Source organism: Podarcis tiliguerta (genome assembly GCF_965153285.1).
Source record: "Podarcis tiliguerta genome assembly, chromosome: 13".
In the NCBI taxonomy this organism is placed as follows: Eukaryota; Metazoa; Chordata; class Lepidosauria; order Squamata; family Lacertidae; genus Podarcis; species Podarcis tiliguerta.
The window spans coordinates 51,548,652-51,570,071 of NC_139546.1; the positions used below are offsets into that span (position 1 = coordinate 51,548,652).

At 47.7% G+C, this 21,420-nt stretch overlaps 2 protein-coding genes across 3 annotated transcripts in view; one reads left to right on the forward strand and one right to left on the reverse strand.

Moving 5' to 3' along the window:
- Positions 1-7,101, reverse strand: part of LOC310663089 (asialoglycoprotein receptor 1-like) — a 34,037-nt gene extending 26,936 nt beyond the window's left edge. The window contains exon 1 of the mRNA XM_083410711.1: positions 6,985-7,101. The gene's annotated coding sequence lies outside the window, so the exon portion shown is untranslated. The remainder of the gene's footprint in view (positions 1-6,984) is intronic.
- Positions 1-21,420, forward strand: part of LOC310662946 (zona pellucida sperm-binding protein 3-like) — a 30,859-nt gene that overhangs the window by 5,428 nt on the left and 4,011 nt on the right. Inside the window, exons 4-12 of one of the 2 annotated variants that reach the window (XM_083410353.1) lie at positions 880-1,051; positions 1,879-1,999; positions 4,089-4,180; positions 4,745-4,884; positions 7,013-7,132; positions 16,334-16,456; positions 17,641-17,724; positions 19,244-19,381; positions 20,434-20,634. In XM_083410353.1, coding sequence (XP_083266479.1) covers positions 880-1,051; positions 1,879-1,999; positions 4,089-4,180; positions 4,745-4,884; positions 7,013-7,132; positions 16,334-16,456; positions 17,641-17,724; positions 19,244-19,381; positions 20,434-20,579 — 1,136 coding nt within the window. In that variant the 3' untranslated portion in view covers positions 20,580-20,634. Of the gene's footprint in view, positions 1-879; positions 1,052-1,878; positions 2,000-4,088; positions 4,181-4,744; positions 4,885-7,012; positions 7,133-16,333; positions 16,457-17,640; positions 17,725-19,243; positions 19,382-20,433; positions 20,635-21,420 lie in introns of those variants that run through there. The other variant, XM_083410352.1, reaches the window with a different exon arrangement.

Sequence of the window (21,420 nt, forward strand, 5' to 3'; positions counted from 1 at the left end):
TCTACTTAATTGTATTTCGCTTCAACAATTACTTTGATAAAATGCATATTTTGCGATGTGCAAATGGCTTTTGATACCTAGTTACGTCCATAAATTATTTCCAATAATGTTTAATAATAATAATAATAATAATAATAAATTTTATTTATATCCCGCCCTCCCCAGCCGAAGCCTGGCTCAGGGCGGCTAACAACAATTAAATAATCAATCAAATAATCCAACATTCTAAAAACATTCCATTATAAAAATTAATTAAAATCGAATTAATGGCAACCGTTAAGCAAAATTCTGTGCAGGTTGCCAGAGGAGGGAGTCAGGCTGGGTCATACAACTATAACACATACTGTAAAACAAATAAAACAACAAAAAAGAAGAAAATAAAGCAAATAGCAGTGAAAGATATAGCATCAAACACATAAACAATACAAATTAATTAATTAGTTAAACTTCCCACCTCATAAACATATTACTTGACTTCCTCTAGTCCCTCTCATCTGGATTTCCTTGTAACTAAATGTAGCAATATCATTATTCAAAAACAATATTCCAATTGTAGTCAGATTTCTTAACTTTTCTTTTTAGGTCCATAAATTACCATAAACAAAAAAGTGGGAATTTTTTGTTGACAAAGGACAGCTGGACATATAAAGGGCCCCATTACCTTCGGTAGCTCAGGGCCTCATCCATCCTAAATCTGGCCTTCAGCTTAGTAAGGGACCCTCCCTGTCGAGTCTCAAGTGGCAGGCTGTTCCACAGGCTTGGGGCCATTGCAATGAACCACATTGTCAGCGGGAAAAAATATTTTATTTTCTCTTCTGCTATGCTTGCAATTAAAAAAATTAAAAATGATTAACGCATTCATCCTCTCGCGCCACCAAGATGACTGGAGCGGAGAGCGGCTGTCTTCTCGCTTCCAGCTGGGTGAGATCCTTCACCTGCAAGCCCAAGTCAAAGCGGACAACCACCTTCCCCTAAGGCTCTTTGTGGACAGCTGCGTCGCCAGCCCTGAAGCCACTCTGGGGTCTACGTATGCCATTGTCGACTCCAACGGGTAAGGGAATACCTTGCATGAGTGTTTTATTTCGTAAGTTTTATCGCAGAATCGTTGGATTCGAACCCGCAACCCGTTTTGCGCTCTGCCAACTGAGCTATCCCCAGTCTGGCTTCTATCCTGAATACCGTATTGGCGCGGATATAAGCCGCGCTTTTTCTCCCCACCCCCCAAAATATTCCGACCCTGAAAAGTTATTAAAGTGGGCCTTGAATTCGCGACCTAACGAAAAATGGCTTTTTACGATATCGCTGCTGGAACAGACGTGCGGTAAAACGGAACAGAAAAATGGTTTCGTCGCCAATTTGCGAGCTTGAGTACCTGTGGAATTGTACAATTCAATAGCATTTTTTATTTTAGCCGATTGTACGGTAACTTTTCTGGGCTTGCAAGACCGAAGGCTTAAATCGGCTCGGAGTTACAATTCTACCAACCGCGGCGATTTCGGGAGCGGCTTATATTTGGTTATTCAGATTGAGGTTGAATCCTGACAAGACAGAAGGACTGTTTTGGGGGGACAGGGGGCGGACAGGTGTGGGGGACTCCCTGGTCCTGAATGGGGTAACTGTGCCCCTGAAGGACCAGGTGCGCAGCCTGGGAGTCATTCTGGACTCACCGCTGTCCATGGAGGCGCAGGTCAGTTCTTTGTCCAGGGCAGCTGTCTACCAGCTCCATCTGGTACGCAGGATGAGACCCTCCCTGCCCGCAGACTTTCTGGCTTTATTATTTATTTATTATTAATAAATGAATGAAATCTGGGGGAAACGGCCAATTTTCCACCACCCTCCAGTCCCCAAAGTCGGTGACGTTTTCTCCCTTTGGCGCAGGTGTCTGGTGGATGGCAGACAAGAGGGCGTCTCGTCTACGTTCCTCGCACCCAGAGTCTCGGAGGAGACGCTACGTTTCACGGTGGACGCCTTCCGGTTTGCCGGGGACTCCAGGAATATGGTGAGCGGGGGGGGGGGTTTGGCGGTGTGGGAGGCCTTATCTGGGCCCACGGCTCTGTGGGAGCAGCATCCCTAGAGCTTTCGTCCACCCGGCGCTGATGGGAGTTATAGTTCAAAGCGCCCGGTGGGCAGCAGGATGGCCTAGGTGGGTTTTGCGAAACGGGCTGCACTGCCCCCTGGAGGCAGCTGCATTACCTGCGGGGGTCAGAAATAGCTTCAACTGGGTTTTTGCAATTAATTCTTAAATTTTTTATTCATTTTTCATTCATTACATCTCAAATTTTTAACATTTACCATATATTCCTTCCTGCCTGCCCTCCTAGGCTTCCCCCAACTTCAGAAAAAAGTTATTAACATAACATCAAACCTAAAGACGTAAAAGCAAAAGCAAAAACACCATAATATTTCTCTATTTTCTAATACTAATAATGTGAATGTTTATTTAAATCCTGCCATCAAGTCTATCGACTTTCTTTGTTTCTGCAAGTATAATATAAATGCTTCCCATTCTTTTTCAAAGCCACTGTTGTCGTTTTCTCTTAATCTGTCATTTTTGCCAGTTCTGCATAGTTCGTCAACTCCCTTTCCAGGGAGGCGCAAGTTACAGCAACAGCCAAGGCAACATTTTTCCACCTTCGCCGCATCAAGCAGTTGGTCCCTTACCTTTCCCGCCCCGACCTGGCCACAGTGATCCATGCGACGGTCATCTCCAGGCTTGACTACTGTAATTCGCTCTACGTGGGGCCGCCCTTGAAGGTGTCCCAGAAACTCCAGCGGGTGCAGAATGCTGCAGCGAGGCTCCTCACGGGGTCTCTGCCATGGGAGCATATTCACCCAGTGCTTTTCAAGCTGCACTGGCTCCCGGTGGAGTATAGGGTCAGGTTCAAGGCCTCTTTTGACCTTTAAAGCCCTTCACGGCCTAGGACCCTCGTACCTACGGGACCGCCTCTCCTGGTATGCCCCACAGAGGACCTTAATGTCCATAAATAGCAACACCCTAGAGGTCCCGGGCCCTAAGGAAGTTAGATTAGCCTCAACCAGAGGCAGGGCCTTTTCAACACTGGCCCCGGCCTGGTGGAACGCTCTGCCTCATGAGACCAGGGCCCTGCAGGATCTGATTTCTTTCCGCAGGGCCTGTAAGACAGAGTTGTTCCACCTGGCCTTTGGCTTGGAGCCAATTTGATTCCCTCCCTCTTTCTTTTTTCCTTTCTCCTCCTGCGATGAGGCTACATTTTAATATTTTAATGTTGTATATGAATTTTGTTTTTAAGTTGTAATCAACTTGTTTTTATTATTGCTTGTAAGCCGCTCTGAGCCCGGCCTTGGCTAGAGACGGGGTATAAATAAAAATTATTATTATTATTATTATTATTATTATTCTCTTTTGCAATTCTGAGCGGCTTGAATTTTATTTTCTCCCTTAGCGGATCATGCAGACTGCTATTCTGAGTGGTGTGTCTTTTTATCGGGGATGGTTTTATGGAACCAAGTGAAGCTGGGTTGGGGATCCACTGACTTAAATGCTATATAAATGGTCTAAACTAAAGAAATCAAACAGTTGTAGGGTAAATGGAGGTCCGATTGGGTCAAGGTGGGTTTGCCGCCTCTCCTGATGGGCAGCGATTGCGTGAGTCCCGTGCCCTATGCAAGCCCTAAAATTAGAGAGGCAGTGTGGTTCAATGGTTAGAGTGCCGGACTGGGACATGGGAAAGAGCAGGGTTCGAAACCCTGTGCCAACTCGGCCAGGAAGCTCCCAGAATGTGACCCTGGGGGGCGGTCACTGCCTCTCAGCCCCACCTCTATCCCACAGTGTTTTTGGGTGGGGATCAAATGAGAACTAGGGCCTTGGAGACCTGGGTTCGAATTCCCACGCAGCCAAGAAGCTCACTGGGAGCCGGTTAGCCTTGCTCGCCTTGCAGGGTTGTTGTGGAAAGGGGGAACCATGCCGGTTTCGTTGAGCTCTTTGGATAAAAAGGCAGAATATTCGCGCAATTAATAAGGATGCAACCAGTTGATTGACACCTGTCGCCACTGTCCCCTTGCTGTTTGCCCCCAAAGCCCTTTTTAACCTCCTGTCTTCTCCCCTCCAGCTGTACGTGATTTGCCACCTCAAGGTAACGAGAGCAGACCAAACGCCAGATGTCCGGAACAAGGCTTGCTCCTTCGACGTTGCCAGCAGCACGTGAGTCGCTTGTGAGACGCACAACACATCCCCCCCCCCCTTCCTGAAGCCCTTTTCACCGTTTACAGGGCCACCTCTCCTGGTCTGCCCCGCAGAGGACCTTAAGATCCATGAATAACCATAGTTTAGAGGGCCCTAAGGAAGCCAGACTATCCTCCCCCAGGGCCAGGGCCTTCTCAGTGGTGGCTCCGACCTGGTGGAACACTCTGTCCCAGGAGACCAGGGCCCTGCAGGATTTAACCTCCTTCCGCAGGGCCTGTAAGACAGAGCTATTCTGCCTGGCCTTTAATTTGAACTTAACCTGATCTTTTATTCCCCTTCCTTCCCTTTTTATAAAGATTTTTATGGGGTCAGCTAATTCTCCTCTGGTCTCTTCGCTGGCCCAAATAGGACTAATTCAGCCAGCTAGCCCTGGTGATCATCTCATGTTTATTGGATGGATTCCCCCCTGAAATTGATTTTTGAATTCTGGATTTCTTGTTGTTTACGTTTTATACTGTATTTTTTGTTGCATCAATTAAGTGTTTTAAATTTCTTTCACGCTCTCTCTGTTTCTCCCCAAAGCTGGCTTCCTGTCGAGGGACCTCGAAGTATCTGCAGCTGCTGCGAGGCAAGGAATTGCGACCAGGTGCCGGCAGAACAAGCCCCAAGCTTTCTTCCCAGACCCCGAGCCGTGGAGATGAGCTGGCAAAGAAGTCTACCAGGTGAATGGGTTTTCTGAAGGCTCGGAGGTCGTCTCCTCCAGCCCTGCCCCTTTGGCGTCCTCCCGATATGCATTGCTGGGGGTTGAGTGGGATGATAATAATACTACTACTAATAATAATTTATTATTTATTATTGTTTATACCCTGCCCATCTGGCTGGGTTTCCCCAGCCACTCTGGGCAGCTCCCAACAGAATATTACAAACATGATAAAACATTGGATATTAAAAGCTTCCCCAAACAGCGCTGCCTTCAGATGTCTTCCAAAAGGCATCTGAAGGGAGGGCGTTCCACAGGGCGGGCGCCACCACCGAGAAGGCCCTCTGCCTGGTTTCCTGTAACTTCATTTCTCGCAGGGAGGGAACCACCAAAAGGCCCTCAGAGCTGGACCTCAGTGTCCGGGCAGAGCAATGGGGGTGGAGATGCTCCTTCACGTCTACTGAGCATTTGGGGCCGTTTAGGGCTTTCAAGGTCAGCACCAACGCTTTGAATTGTGCTTGGAAATGTACTGGGAGCCAATGTAGGTCTTTCAAGACCGGTGTTATGTGGTCTCGGCGGCCGCTCCCAGTCACCAGTCCGGCTGCCGCATTCTGGATTAATTGCAGTTTCCGGGTCACCTTCAAAGGTAGCCCCACAGAGAGCGCATGGCAGTAGTCCAAGTGGGAGATAACCAGAGCATGCGCCACTCTGGCAAGACAGTCTGTGGGCAGGGAGGGTCTCATCCTGCATACCAGATGGAGCTGGTAGACAGCTGCCCTGGACACAGAACTGACCTGCGCCTCCATGGACAGCTGTGAGTCCAAAATGACTCCCAGGCTGTGCACCTGGTCCTTCGGGGGCACAGTTGCCCCATTCAGGACCAGGGAATCCTCCACACCTGCCTGCCCCCTGTCCCCCAAAAACAGTACTTCTGTCTTGTCAGGATTCAACCTCAATCTGTTAGCCGCCATCCATCCTCCAACCGCCTCCAGACACCACACAGGACCTTTGAAGGGCCCATCTGACCCTACAGTTTGACGATTCTGTGTTGGGCAGCACTGTAGTTGAAGCTGGAGTTCACCACACAATTTTGGGGGCTTTTCAGTGGAGGAAAGGCGAGTGAGAGGCGGAATAAGGGGACCTTATAATACATGGGATAGTTTTTTTCTTCTTTCACAATATGAGAAATGGTGGGCATTCAATGAAGCTGAATGTTGGAAGTTTCCGTCGTTCACGCAGCTCAAAGTTAAGCTGTGGAACTCCCTGCCACCAGATGCAATGATGGCTGCAAATCTATAATAATATTACTGGTACTATGATTATTACGTATTTATTTAAATCTTGCTTTCTCCCCCTGACAGGGTCTCAAGGCAGCTTACAGATAGGAACAGCCAGTGCTATTTTCCTTTTAAAAAAAATGTTAGGGGGGTACTCTCATTTTGCTACTGCCCCTCGATGAGGCCAAATTTAGATTCACAAAATGTTTAGGGGTATGCGTCCCCCCAGGGGGGAAAAGCACTGAGAATAGCTAAAAAAACATAGCAGGCAGCAGTCCTTTGAAAACAACAAAACTTTGATAGAATGAAAACAAGATGTACAGATAGGATAACTATTAAATCCATAAAGATAATTTCAATAAGAAACCACACCAGCTCTTTCCTTAAAAGCAGCCGCTACCCCCCAAATCCTTTTGGGATGAGAAACCTGTATGGCTTTAAAATAATAATAATAATAATAATAATAATAATAATAATAATAATAATAATAATTTATTTATACCCACCCATCTGGCTGAGTTTCCCCAGCCACTCTGGGCGGCTCCCAATCGAATGTTTAAAACAATACAGCATTAAATATTTCAAAACTTCCCTAAACAGAGCTGCCTTCAGATGTCTTTTAAATAATAATAATAATAATTAATAAGAGGGTTGGGTAAAATTCATGGAGGAGTGAGAGGGCGATCGATGGCTTACTAGCCCAGGATGGCTACGCCCTGCCTCCAAATCCCATTTTCTGGAAGCTGCAGGAGGGGAGAGAGGGATCTTGAGTTCGAATTCTGGAGATTTACCCGTCATGGGCGTCTAGTTGGCCACTGTGAGAACATCAGACGTCCGTAACTCACCTGCTTTGTGGCTTCCTCTTGACCACAGCCGAGTTGACCGCCCCGCAGGCCCACCTGACACTGGGACCCTTCTTTGTTTTCGACTCCCCGGAGAACGCTGCAAACTTCCCCGCAGACCTGGCCGGCGCTCAGAAGACGGCAGTGGAAGGTAAATGGGAAGCGCAAAACAGATCTTCTTCTCCTTTTCTAGTTTCTCTTCCTAACTTTCCAAGAAAGCAAACTGTAAGATGCTTCCTCGGTAGATTTTTTAGGGGTTGGTTTCCACCCTCGGCTCATTCTCTGGAAATGCCTTTTTCTGCTGACTTTAAAATCTGAACTTGCTTCGGCCAAAAACTGCTTTCGGAGCATTTTAACAAAAAAGTTACGGTGTGTAGAAAAGCAGGAAGTTTGTGTCGCTGCCTCATAAGACCGGAACGCACGGGGGTCATCCGGGGAAGCAGAATTCGAGTTTTCAGGACAAAAAGAGCACATAATTTGACCCCCGGAACTCACCGCCACAAGATTAGCGACGGATGGTGTTTTTTTTTTTCAGGCAAGGAGGGTGAGGTTTGGATGGGTCCTGGTTGTGAAGGGTGTGTGTTGCTTCCATTATCAAAGGTGGCGTGCCCTCTGAAGAGGTTTTTGGGAATCTCGAGCGAGGAGAGGGCTGTTGCAAACTGGGACCCATTTGCAGAATTCCTTTGGGGGTGCCTAGGTAGCCCCATGCGAAGGGCCGGATCCTGGACCAGCCGAATGGCGCAGCGGTTCTCGTCAAAAATATCCAGACCACCTTTTCGTTCTTTCAGTGTGTGGCTAGATTAGGGGGAAATCGAGAAACCCGAAATGTCCAGAAAACTGGAATAACTCTGGTTAGCTCAGTTAGATTGCAGTGTGGGCGCCAGGTGGGTCTCTATAGGGAAGGCATTCAATAGAGAGGCTGTTGCCATAGCAAAAAAAGAAATATATATATTTTCTCTGCCCTACCTCTGAAGGAGGGGCACTGCGATAACTTGTAGAGTGGTACCTTGGTTCTCAAACAACTTGGAACACAAACACTGTGTTATGTACTGAGTTGAATAGGATCCAGAATGCAGCAGTCTGATTGGTCCTAGAACAATAGGATCCAGAATGCAGCAGTCTGATTGGTCCTAGAACAATAGGATTCAGAATGCAGCAGTCTGATTGGTCCTAGAACAATAGGGTCCAGAATGCAGCTGTCTGATTGGTCCTAGAACAATAGGGTCCGGAATGCAGCTGTCTGATTGGTCCTAGAACAATAGGGTCCAGAATGCAGCGGTCTGATTGGTCCTAGAACAATAGGATTCAGAATGCAGCAGTCTGATTGGTCCTAGAACAATAAGATTCAGAATGCAGCAGTCTGATTGGTCCTAGAACAATAGGATTCAGAATGCAGCAGTCTGATTGGTCCTAGAACAATAAGATTCAGAATGCAGCAGTCTGATTGGTCCTAGAACAATAGGGTCCAGAATGCAGCTGTCTGATTGGTCCTAGAACAATAGGGTCCAGAATGCAGCTGTCTGATTGGTCCTAGAACAATAGGGTCCAGAATGCAGCGGTCTGATTGGTCCTAGAACAATAGGGTCCAGAATGCAGCGGTCTGATTGGTCCTAGAACAATAGGGTCCAGAATGCAGCAGTCTGATTGGCCCTGGAACAATAGGGTCCAGAATGCAGCAGTCTGATTGGCCCTGGAACAATAGGGTCCAGAATGCAGCAGTCTGATTGGTCCTAGAACAATAGGATCCAGAATGCAGCGGTCTGATTGGTCCTAGAACAATAGGATTCAGAATGCAGCGGTCTGATTGGTCCTGGAACAATAGGATCCAGAATGCAGTGGTCTGATTGGTCCTGGAACAATAGGATCCAGAATGCAGCAGTCTGATTGGCCCTAGAACAATAGGACTCAGAATGCAGCAGTCTGATTGGCCCTAGAACAATAGGACTCAGAATGCAGCAGTGTGATTGGTCCACAGGAGCCACCCAATCCAGCTCCAGGTGGATGTGAATCCGCAACCCTATTGGCCTACAGGAGAATCCCAGAATTAGCCAATCATGTGCGGCCCATTGTGTAAATAATGTATATAAAGCAGACATTCTGGGGGAACTTCCATTCCTCCTCAGCACTATGAGCTGAATAAAGAGTATGAAATCCACTCTCGACTCCGAGTATATTTCACACTGCAAACCCGGAAGTAAGTTTGCGAATGTTTTTCGGAAGCCGAACATGCTACATTTTGAGTGTAACGCTTCCGATTTGAGTGCCAAACTTGCATTTTGAGTCCTACACTGAGGTCTGTCTGTTTTTGCTATTTATTTTGTGTTTTTGCGGCTTTTTTTGTTCCGTTTTTGGGACTGTGTGGAACCCAGTTCAGCTACCGACTGATAGATTGTGTGACTGCAGTACATTGTTTATTGCTTTCATTTTATAGATCAATGGTCTCATTGGATAATGAAATTCATGTTAACTGGCTGTTTCAGGGGTTGTTTGTAAAAGTCTGGAACGGATTAATCCGTTTTGCGTTACTGTTTTGCGGTGCTGGTCTTGACCTTTAAAGCCCTTTGTGGCTTAGGGCCCTCGTATTTACAGGACCTTAAGGGCCATGAATAACCATAGTTTAAAGGTTCCGGGCCATAAGGAAGCCAGATTATCCTCCCCCAGGGCCAGGGCCTTCTCAGTGGTGGCTCCGACCTGGTGGAATGCTCTGTCCCAGGAGACCTGGGCCCTGCAGGATTTAACCTCCTTCCACAGGGCCTGTAAGACAGAGCTATTCCACCTGGCCTTTAATCTGAATTTAGCCTGATCTTTTATTTCCCTTCTCTTCCCTCCCCCTCCCCTTTTTATGAAGATTACCTGCTCTAAGACCCCACAGCTAATTCTCCTCGCTGGCCCAAGTAGCACTAATTTAGCCAGCTAGCCCTGGTGATCATCTATTGTTTACTCGATGGATTTTCCCCTAAATTGATTTTTGAATTTATTGTTATTCACGCTTTTATACTGTATTTTATGCTTTTTTTTGTTGTATCACAATTAAGTGTTTTAAATTTGTTAGCCCGGTTTTCTGAACCAAGAAGGGCGGGGTATAAATAAAAAATTATTATTATTACTTTCTATGGGAAAGCGCGCCTTGGTTTTGGAACATGCTTTGGTTTTGGAACGGACTTCCGGAACGGATTAAGTTTGAGAACCAAGGTACCACTGTATATGTCAACTCAATCCGTAGAGCACAAGAATCTTAGGGTTGTGTGTTCGAATCCCACTCTGGGTAGAAAGATTCCTGTACGGCAGAAGGTCAGACAATGACTCTCAGGATTCCTTCCACCTCTACAATTATGTGATTCTTTGAAAGGGAAGGCTTTATATTTTGAAGGCAAGGGGAAAAGGAAAACCCAGCACTATCTGATCCGGCGCAGTAGGGCTTCCAATTTTCATTCTGCTCCCAGGAAATTGCAGAAGATGCAATTATCTCCAAGGGTAATTTGGGAAGCCTCGGAGCTCCCTCTAGTGTTGCGGAGCTGGTACTGTAAGCAGGATTTAAATGGTGTTTCCGATTATCGCTCGGGAGGGGGAGAGAGGTTCAATTCAGGACACCCTGGAAGACGAACGGACTCAATTTGCACGATCTGAAACAAGGCGAGGGCCGAAACGCAGCCCCCTCTGAAATAATAATAATAATAATAATAATAATAATAATAATAATAATAATTTTATTTATACCCCACCCTCCCCGGCCACAGCCGGGCTCAAGGCAGCTAAAACTGGTAAAACTGCAATAAAAACATAAAGGGGGGGGGCAATTTAAAATGCAATTTAAGATGCAGTCTCATTTTAAAAGTAGCCCATAGAGCAAGACCATAAGGGGAGGGAAGACATAAGGGTCAGACTGAGCCCAAACCAAAGGCCAGGCGGAACAGCTCCGTCTTGCAGGCCCTGCAGAAAGATGTCAAGTCCCGCAGGGCCCTAGTAATAATAATGAAATATACTCAGAGTCGCAAAGTGATTTCATGCTCTTTATTCAGCTCATAGTGGTGAGGAGGAATGAATGAAAGTCCCCTCAGAGTATCTGCTTTATATACATTATTTACACAATGGGCTGCACATGATTGGCTAATTCTGGAATTCTACTGTAAGCCAATCAGGTTGTGGATTCAATTATATCTGGAGCATGATTGGGTGGTTCCTGCCAACCAATCATACTGCTGCATTGTTCTAGGACCAATCAGACTGCTGCATTCTGGATCCTATTGTTCTAGGACCAATCAGACTGCTGCAATTTGGATCCTATTGTTCTAGGACCAATCAGACTGCTGCAGTTTGGATCCTATTCAACTCAGTACATAACAAATAATAATAATAATAATAATAATTAATAATAATTTATTTATACCCCACCCAACTGGCTGGGCTTCCCCAGCTACTCTGGGTGGCTTTCAACAAAATATTAAAATGTTAGTCTCTTGTGACAGAGCATTCCACCACGTTGGGGCCAGTACTGAAAAGGCCCTGGCCCTAGTTGAGACCAATCTAACCACCTTGTGACTTGGGACCTCTCCACGGGGCGTATCAGGAGAGGCGGTCCACACCCCTCTGAATTGTGGCAATGTGCTTCTCCAGCCTGAATAGTGGGTACAAAAGAAATGCATATGCTGGGGTAAATCATGCATAAAAATGTGTATGTTGGAGAGGGAATTGGAAGGGGGCCTGAGGGTCATCTAGTCCAACCCCCTACAATGCAGGAGACTTGCCCAATGTAGGGCTCGAACCCACAACCTTGAGGTTCAGTGTCTCATGCTCTTCCAACTGTGCTGTCTTATGTTAGCTATATTAGTTATATTATTATTATTATTATTATTATTAATTAGTAGTAGTACTTTTTCCTGGGGGTACACAAAGATTCGCAAAGTGTTTAGGGGTACGCACACCCCTAAACACTTTGCAAATCTTTGTACAGTGGTACCTCAGGTTACAGACGCTTCAGGTTACAGACTCCGCTAACCCAGAAATAGTACCTCGGGTTAAGAACTTTGCTTCAGGATGAGAACAGAAATCGCGCGGCGGCAGTGGGAGGCCCCATTAGCTAAAGTGGTGCTTCAGGTTAAGAACAGACCTCCAGAACGAATTAAGTGCTTAACCCGAGGTACCACTGTAGTTTTGTCCATTTACTATCATTATTCTTCCCGTTTTGAACTATAAAATGGTGGTTTTGAGTCGAAATGAGAGTAGCCCTAAACATTTTAATTTTTTAGGAAAAACGCACTGATTATTATTATTCTATCAATATATTATTGCTTTATGGTTGTAGGTGACCTGGTGAAGTGATTCTGGGGAGCAACTAATCCATATAATCACAGGGTTGTATTTTTTTTGAAGGACAGACCGGCATTGAAATTAACAAACCTAAATTAAGCAAGTCCAATAACGTCAACATGTCTGCACTGAGCAGGGTCTGCGCTGGGGAAATGACCGATGATAATTATAAACGCGGCATTTTTTTCCTCACGCGTGAAATTTTATTTTCAAATGAGACTGCATCTGGCTTTGTTGTTGAGTCGTTTAGTCGTGTCCGCCTCTTCGTGACCCCCTGGACCAGAGCACGCCAGGCACTCCTGTCTTCCACTGCTTCCTGCAGTTTGGTCAAACCCATGCTGGTAGCTTCAAGAACACTGTCCCACCATCTCGCCCTCTGTCGTCCCCTTTTCCTTGTGCCCTCCATCTTTCCCAACATCAGGGTCTTTTCCAGGGAGTCTTCTCTTCTCATGAGGTGGCCAAAGTCTTGGAGCCTCAGCTTCACGATCTGTCCTTCCAGTGAGCACTCAGGGCTGATTTCCTTCAGAATGGAGAGGTTGGATCTTCTTGCAGTCCATGGGACTCTCAAGAGTCTCCTCCAGCACCAGAATTCAAAAGCATCCATTCTTCGGCGATCAGCCTTCTTTATGGTCCAGCTCTCACTTCCATACATCACTACTAGGAAAACCAGATTTGCCGACCTTTGTCGGCAAGGTGATGTCTCTACTTTTTAAGATGCTGTCTAGGTTTGCCATCGCCTTTCTCCCAAAAAGGAGGCGTTTTTTATTTCATGACTGCTGTCACCATCTGCAGTGATCATGGAGCCCAAGAAAGTAAAATCTCTCACTGCCTCCATTTCTTCCCCTTCTGTTTGCCAGGAGGTGATGGGCCCAGTGTGCCACTGTCAGATCAAGCTTGTATGGCTAGCTTTATTTGCAAGCCTCTGCTTTCCATCTCTTCCCCCACCGACAGATGGATGAATAACTTGCTCACCCAGGTCTAAGGGGTCAGGCCGCTGCTGGCAGCCTCCATGACAGATCGCGTGCCCTCTCTGAGAAGTCGGCGCATCGCAGCTGACAGCTCCACACCCTGGGATTTGCCCCCGTTTATTGACATTTGCAAAAAGACTTTTTATTGCAGTTCTGCGCAGAGGAGGAAGTTGCTGCAAAATCATAGTCTCTCTCCCTCTGCCCCGTGATGCAACATACCGTATATTTCGCTCTATAAGACGCACCAGACCACAAGACGCACCTAGTTTTTGGAGGAGGAAAACAAGAAAAAAAATATTCTGAATCTCAGAAGCCAGAACAGCAAGAGGGATCGCTGTGCAGTGAAAGCAGCAATCCCTCTTGCTGTTCTGGCTTCTGGGATAGCTGCGCAGCCTGCATTTGCTCCATAAGACGCACACACATTTCCCCTTACTTTTTAGGAGGGGAAAAGCGAGTCTTATAGAGCGAAAAATACGGTAATGTCAGAGAATCCCGACAAGCGGGGGGAAATGGACTCTGAAGCAAAGAGTGGACACAAAAGGCTCTTTAGAATTACAGTGGTGCCTTGGTTCTCAAACAACTTGGAACCCAAACGATGCAAACCCGGAAGGAAGCGTTCCGGTTTGCGAACTTTTTCGGAAGTTGAACATGCTCCGTTTTGAGTGCCACACTTCTGTTTTGAGAGAGATAAAACTTTATTCGCGTTAGCCAATGTCCATAGCAACAATAAAACATCACAGTATACGCAGAAAAGGAAGTTTGCTATAAAAGCACAATTTAAAGTCCTGAATCAGCAGTCAGTTAGTGGCCCTTATTTTGATTGCCCCTGCTATGAACCTAGCAACCTTTGCTGTTATCTGCTCATTTTGATCTGATGGAAGGAAGGACATTGTGGCAGCGGTTGAGCGCCCTGGGATGGTTAGTACGAGTGGGGTGACGATCTCGTTCCTCAGGGTTTTTTTTTTAAGAGTGCAAGACAGGAGGACGTGTGCCGCTGTTTCGGTGCTACCGTCTCCACAGGGGCAAAGGCGTTTCTCAGGCGGGATCTTTTGGAATCGACCCTCAAGTACCGCAGATGCCGAAACATCCACGGTTTTGTTTCTCGTGGTTTTTACCGATAATTTTATCGCTCTGTCCTTTTGGCAAACCGCATTGACTTTGAAGTTCAGCGCTCCCTCGGTTCTCAAACGCCTTGGTACTCAAACAACTTAGAACCCAAACACTGAAAACCCGGAAGTAAGCGTTCCGGTTTGCGAACTTTTTTCGGAAGCCGAACATGCTCCGTTTTGAGTGTTATGCTTCCAATTTAAGTGCCACCCTTCCGTTTTGAGTGTGACGCTGCGATCTGTCTGTTTTTGCTATTTATCTCGCGTTTTTGCGGCTCTTTTTTGTTTTTGTGACTGTGGAACCCAGTTCAGCTACTGATTGATTGATTGATTGAGTGGGTGACTGCAGTACATGCAGGGGTCAGCAAAAACAAAGTGAATCTTTCAGAGAAATTTGCAGGGTTAGTGTTTTGTCTTTTAAATTACAAACCTTTCCGATGGACCAAGCTAGCGCCTGAATGAAACTCCTTCCTTGCATTGTATTTAAAGTTTTACTGTTCTTGCCACTTTCAAATCTGTTTCCTTCAATCACATTTGTGGTACTTACGATTCTGAGTTGCCACAAGACAGCCTGTTATTGGTAACAGCTATTGATTTTCTTATAAATTAAGTAAAGGTTTGTCCGTAGTAAAACATAAATACTTCATGCTATGAATCTGCTTCAACTGTATGTGAGTAAGGGGGTGTAAGAATAATTTCCCTGCAATATTCCTTGCTGGGTTTTATTGTGTTGCAATATTGCCTGTCTTAGTGGTTTCTGCAAACTGTTATTCTGAATAATACTTTTTTTATTGGGCATGGAAAGGGGAATTGCGGGTGAGTTTATGGAACCAAGAGGGCGGTGGCCCAAAAAAGGTTTGGGAATCATGGTTCATAAAATTATGCCTTGCATGGAGAAAGTAGATACAGAAAAGTTTATCTCTCTCCCTCATAGCATGAGAACTTGGGGACATGCAATGAAGGCTGAACGTTGGCATATTCAGGACAGATGAAAGTCCCCTCTGCTCATAGCTAGACTGTGGAACTCCCTCCCACAGGAGGCAGCGATAATTGCTGACTTGTTGTTGTTTAGTCGTGTCCGCCTCTTTGTGACCCCCTGGACCAGAGCACGCCAGGCCCTCCTGTCTTCCACTGCCTCCCGCAGTTTGGTCAGACTCATGTTTGTAGCTTCGAGAACACTGTCCCACCATCTGGTCCTCTGTCATCCCCTTCTCCTTGTGCCCTCCATCTTTCCCAACATCAGGGTCTTTTCCAGGGAGTCTTCTCTTCTCATGAGGAGGCCAAAGTCTTGGAGCCTCAGCTTCAGGTTCTGTCCTTCCAGTGAGCACTCAGGGCTGATTTCCTTCAGAATGGAGAGGTTTGATCTTCTTGCAGTCCATGGGACTCTCCTCCAGCACCAATTGCTGACATAGATGCCTTTAAACTTAGGGCCTTCTCAGTGGTGGCGCCCGCCCTGTGGGAACACCCTCCCACCAGATGTCAAAGGGAACAATAACTACCAGACTTTTAGAAGACATCTGAAGGCAGCCCTCTTTAGGGAAGCTTTTAATGTTTGATGGATTAGTGTATTTTAATATTTTGTTGGAAGACGCCCAGATGGGCAGGGTATAAATAATAAATTATTATTACTACTATTATTATTATTAAAAGAGAATGAGGCTAATTCATGGACGAGAGGGCTATCGATGGCTCCTAGCCACAGTGGCTCGGCTCTGCCTCCACATTCAGAGGCAGCGATTCTTCTGCAAACCACAGGAGGGGAGAGGGGTCTTGGGTTCAGGTCCTGCTCAACTGGGCCACCCGGTTGGCCACTGTGAGTGCAGGATGCTGGACGAGACTTGTTAACCTTTAAGCAAAAGGCAAAAAAAAAAAAAGTTGGGCCCCTGGCCTGATCCTGCGGGGCTCTTTTTAAAAGTTCTTACGAGCCGCTGCTCTGGATGAAACCCATCTCCTTTTTCTGTTTCTTGGCAGACTTCATGCCAGCAATGGAATCCAAGGTGGATGTAATGAGAACCCCTCTGCCCTTCAAAGACCCGGGAAGGTCGGCCAACATCTCGGAAGAGCAAGAGGATAATCCTGAGCTGCCATTGGATGGTACGTGCCGGGCGATGGTGTTGATAGCACAAGCTGTGAAAAAAACACATTGCCTTGAGAAGGAAGAGCAGTTCGATTTAGAAGCTAAACTGCTGGATTCTATTTAACTCCCTAAAGCGGTATACGGAAATAGACATTAAAAAGAGCCAGGCAGAGTTGCAGAAAGAGGAACGATGAAAGAGCATGGCCCAAACTTTGTGGATCGGGGGGGAAAGCCTAGGTCAGTGGTTCCCAAATTCATGGCGGAGGGGGCTCTGGGGGGCTATACTCTGGCTCAGTGGCATAGCGTGGTTTGCCAGTGCCCGGGGCACTAATAATAATAATAATAATAATAATAATAATAATAATAATAATACATTTTATTTATAAAGTTAATTCAAATCAAATTGATGGCAACCATTGGGCTAGAGTTCTGTGAGGATTGCCAAAGGAGGATTGCCAAAGGCCTGGTGGAACAGCTGTCTTGCAGGCCCTGCGGAAAGATGTCAAGGATGAGACCCTTCCTGTCCACTGGCTGTCTCGCCAGAGTGGCGCATGGTCTGGTTATCTCCCGCTTGGACTACTGCCATGCGCTCTACATGGGGCTACCTTTGAAGGTGACCCGGAAACTGCCAATTCAGATTGCGGCAGCTAGACTGGGGACTGGGAGCGGCTGCCGAGACCATATAACACTGGTCTTGAAAGACCTACATTGGCTCCCAGTACGTTTCTGAGCACAATTCAAAGTGTTGGTGCTGACCTTGAAAGCCCTAAACGGCCTCGGTCCAGTATATCTGAAGGAGTGTCTCCACCCCCATCGTTCTACCCGGACACTGAGGTCCAGCTCCGAGGGCCTTCTGGCGGTTCCCTCACTGCGAGAGGCCAAGTTACAGGGAACCAGGCAGAGGGCCTTCTCGGTGGTGGCGCCCTCCCTGTGGAACGCCCTCGCTTCAGATGTCAAGGAAATAAACAACTATCAGACTTTTAGACGACATCTGAAGGCAGCCCTGTTTAGGGAAGCTTTTAATGTTTAATAGACTATTGTATTTTAATATTCTGTTGGAAGCCGCCCAGAGTGGCTGGGGAAACCCAGCCAGATAGACGGGGTATAAATAATAAATTATTATTATTATTATTCATGATACTTGGCCAACTTTCCTTGAGCAGATCCAGGGTGGCAGCCAATGCTTTCTAATTCTTTGCAGTGTACCTGAGGAGAGGCCCCATCTTCATCAGTGAGGCGGAAGAGGGATCTGGGTTTCCGGAGCTAGTCGAAGCAGCAAGGCCAGGTACGGAATTTCCCCAGAATTGCCTTAATTGATACGTGCTTGTATGCAGCATTTGAGACCAGGAGAAGGTCGTGCCTATCTCCTGGGTGGCAAGATGCAAAAGCTCTGCTCCACTTGATCGAGTTCTGCAGAGCGTAGGATTGTAGGTTTGGGAGGGACCCAGAGGTCATCCAGCCCAACCCTCTGCGATGCAGGAATCTCAGCTAAAGCATCCATGACTGATGGTTGTCCAACCTCTGTTTAAAAACCTCCAAGGAAGGAGAGTCCACCACCTCCCAAGGGAGCCAGTTCCACTGTTGAACAACTCTTAATTCTCTGCTCTTTTTAACTCGACGGGGTGTTGCATTCCAAAGGCAGGGGAGAGATTCCCAGTCATCAAGGAACACTCAGGTGGATTGGACAACCAAAGCATTCCAGGCAGGTGGCCATCCAAGCTCTGCTTAAAGCAAGGTTACCAGAGTTTTTTCAAAGAATCCGGGGACACTTTTTTTTTAATAAGAGAAAAAAAGTAATTAAAAAAAAGTTACTTAAACAAGAAGGGACGCGGGTGGCACTGTGGGTTAAACCACAGAGCCTAGGACTTGCCGATGAGAAGGTCGGCGGTTCGAATCCCCGCAATGACGGGGTGAGCTCCCGTTGCTCGGTCCCAGCTCCTGCCCACCTAGCAGTTTGAAAGCACGTCAAAGTGCAAGTAGATAAATAGGTACCGTTCCTGCAGGAAGGTAAACGGCGTTTCTGTGTGCTGCTCTGGTTTGCCAGAAGCGGCTTAGTCCTGCTGGCCACATGACCCAGAAGCTGGACGCCGGCTCCCTCGGCCAGTAAAGCGAGATGAGCACCGCAACCCCAGAGTTGGCCACGACTGGACCTAATGGTCAGGGGTCCCTTTACCTTTACTTTACTTAAACAAGAAGTAATATCTTCCCTTCTGTGGTCTTCTCTGTCGCGCGGCCTTCCTCTGGGCCCTGATCTGCCCTCTTGGAGCACTAACCACCATGGAGTGGGCTCGGATCGGGCCTGGGCTCGGCCATTGTCCTTGCCCTCCTGGTGCCCTCCTATCTCAACGGTTGCGATGGCAATGGCATGGGAAGTTCCGGGCTCCCCTCTTTTTTCTCCTTCCTCATTCTCCCTGTGTCGGCTCTGGGTATTTCCTGGCCCCGGAGCGCCACTGGGCAGTCGGCTGGGTGGCCGGGCGCCCTCGCTCCCAGCTCAATTTGGGTGGTCAGTGGTTCCCCCAGTTGACACTCCATGTGTCCCCAGTTCCCCCTTGGCAGCGGCCGTCTCAGCAGCCCAGAGCCAGCCTGGTAGCGCAGTTGGCTCTGGCTGGCGTCAGGAGCTGCTCACCGCTGTGGCGCCCGCCATTTTGCCTCGCCGGAAGTCCCCATATGATGTGTCTTGTGCCGTTGACCAATCACGCAGCATTCATTACCTCTGGATCTGGGTTCGAGTTCTACCCCAGAGCTCTCTTTGTGCCTAAAGATGGCACAGCTCCTTGAACTGACCTGCCCCTTTCTCCCCTCAGAGGCGAGGAAAGCGCTGGAACTGAAGGCTGAAGTTGTCACCATGACCCTTGAAGGTGCCATTTCCAGGGCGGAGAACCGTACCACTTCCAGGACTGGGGAACTCACTACCACTGCGTCGACAGCTGCTCCCAAAACAGGTGAGGCAAGGGGCTTGAGTCTGGACCTTGTAGTCTCAGAGCTTGGGATATTCTTCTTCTCTGGCGATCACTCGTACCCGAGTAAGATTGTCTTCCATAAACAAGGTTTAAACAGTGAGCCTGTAAGTGACTGTGGAGGCCAGTTCTAGATCCACACGTCCTTCCACAGTGGGGACATTGGTTTCCGAATGGAAGTCAATCACAGTGTGGATTTGCCAAGTGTGCCTTCCTCCTAGCACGTTTCTCCCTTGTGTCCTGAGTTCGAGTGTCTTCAAAGCCCACAACACCTTTGGTAAAGGCTGTTCTCCAACTGGAGCGCTCGCAGGCCAGTGTTTTTATACTACATTTTAGATTTGCCTTGAGACCATCTTTAAACCTCTTTTGTTGACCACCAGCATTACGCTTTCCATTTCTAAGTTCAGAAAAGAGTAGTTGTTTTGAGAGACGATAATCTGGCATCCACACAACATGACCAGTCCAGCAAAGTTGATGTTGAAGAATCACTGCTTTGACATTGGGGATCTTTGCTTTTTTCCAGCAGTAAAGTTGACCCCTGACCATTAGGTCCAGTCGTGGCCGACTTTGGGGTTGCGGCGCTCATCTCGCTTTATTGGCCGAGGGAGCTGGCATACAGCTTCCGGGTCATGGGGCCAGCATGACTAAGCCTCTTCTGGCAAACCAGAGCAGCACACAGAAACGTCGTTTACCTTCCCGCCGGAGGGGTACCTATTTATCTACTTGCACTGGCATACTTTTGAACCGCTAGGTTGGCAGGAGCAGGGACCGAGCAACGGAAGCTCATCCCATCGCGGGGATTCAAACCGCCGACCTTTTGATCAGCAAGTCCTAGGCTCAGTGGTTTAACCCACAGCGCCACCCGCGTCCCCAGTAGCAGACTAGCATTAGTTCGCCTGTCTTCCCAAGTGAACTTTGGGATGTACCTGGCAGCCCCATTTACTAGTAGCGGCTAGTCTCATAAGCTGATGTGTTAACGCTGTGGCACAGCTTCTGTCTCCAACGCGCCTCATTCCTTGCCCCCTCTCTCGCTCCAGGGTGGATGCCCGATTTCCAGTTCTGTGCCATGATGGTGCTCATCATAGAAGCCACAGTTCTGCTCATCCTCTTGGCGATTCGCCTGTTCCCCAGACACTACGGCCCTCCATGTGTTTCAGTTCACAACGACATCCAACGTTTTTAAGCATCTTCCATGCAAACTGTTACCAAATAAAGCACTTTAAAAAAACACACATACGCAGCACCCTTTTGCAGTCTCCGCTCATTTCAGGGATTTGGGAGAAGGGATCTGAATTCATGAATGCAGCCTTTGACCCCAGGCTAGCATTTTGGGGGACCCATAGCCGAGGTTTTTCTACCACATAGCACCTCGGGATGCGAACGGGATCCGTTCCGGAGCCCTGTTCGCATCCTGAACAGAACATAAGACGTGACTGGGTGGGTCGCGTTTCGCCACTTCCGCGTGACATGATTTTGACCGTCTGCGCAAGTGGCGAAACCCGGAAGTAATGCGCTCCGTTACTTCCGGGTCCCCGCGGAGAGCAACCCGAAAATACTTATCCTGAAGCGTATTTATCCCAAGGTATTACGGGATGTGGGTGGCGCTGTGGGTTAAACCACAGAGCCTAGGGCTTGCCGATCAGAAGGTCAGCGGTTCGAATCCCCGCGACGGGGTGAGCTCCCATTGCTCGGTCCTTGCTCCTGCCAACCTAGCAGTTCGAAAACACGTCAAAGTGCAAGTAGATAAATAGGTACCACTCCGGCGGGAAGGTAAATGGCGTTTCCGTGCGCTGCTCTGGTTCACCAGAAGCGGCTCAGTCATGCTGGCCACATGACCCAGAAGCTGGACGCCAGCTCCCTCGGCCAATAAAGTGAGATGAGCGCCGCAACCCCAGAGTCGTCTGCGGCTGGACCTAACGGTCAGGGGTCCCTTTACCTTTACTATGACTGTAATACTGGACAACCTTGAGTCAGGCTGCAACTGCTTGTGAGTCCTGATCCCGCACTTGCATATATCCTCCGAC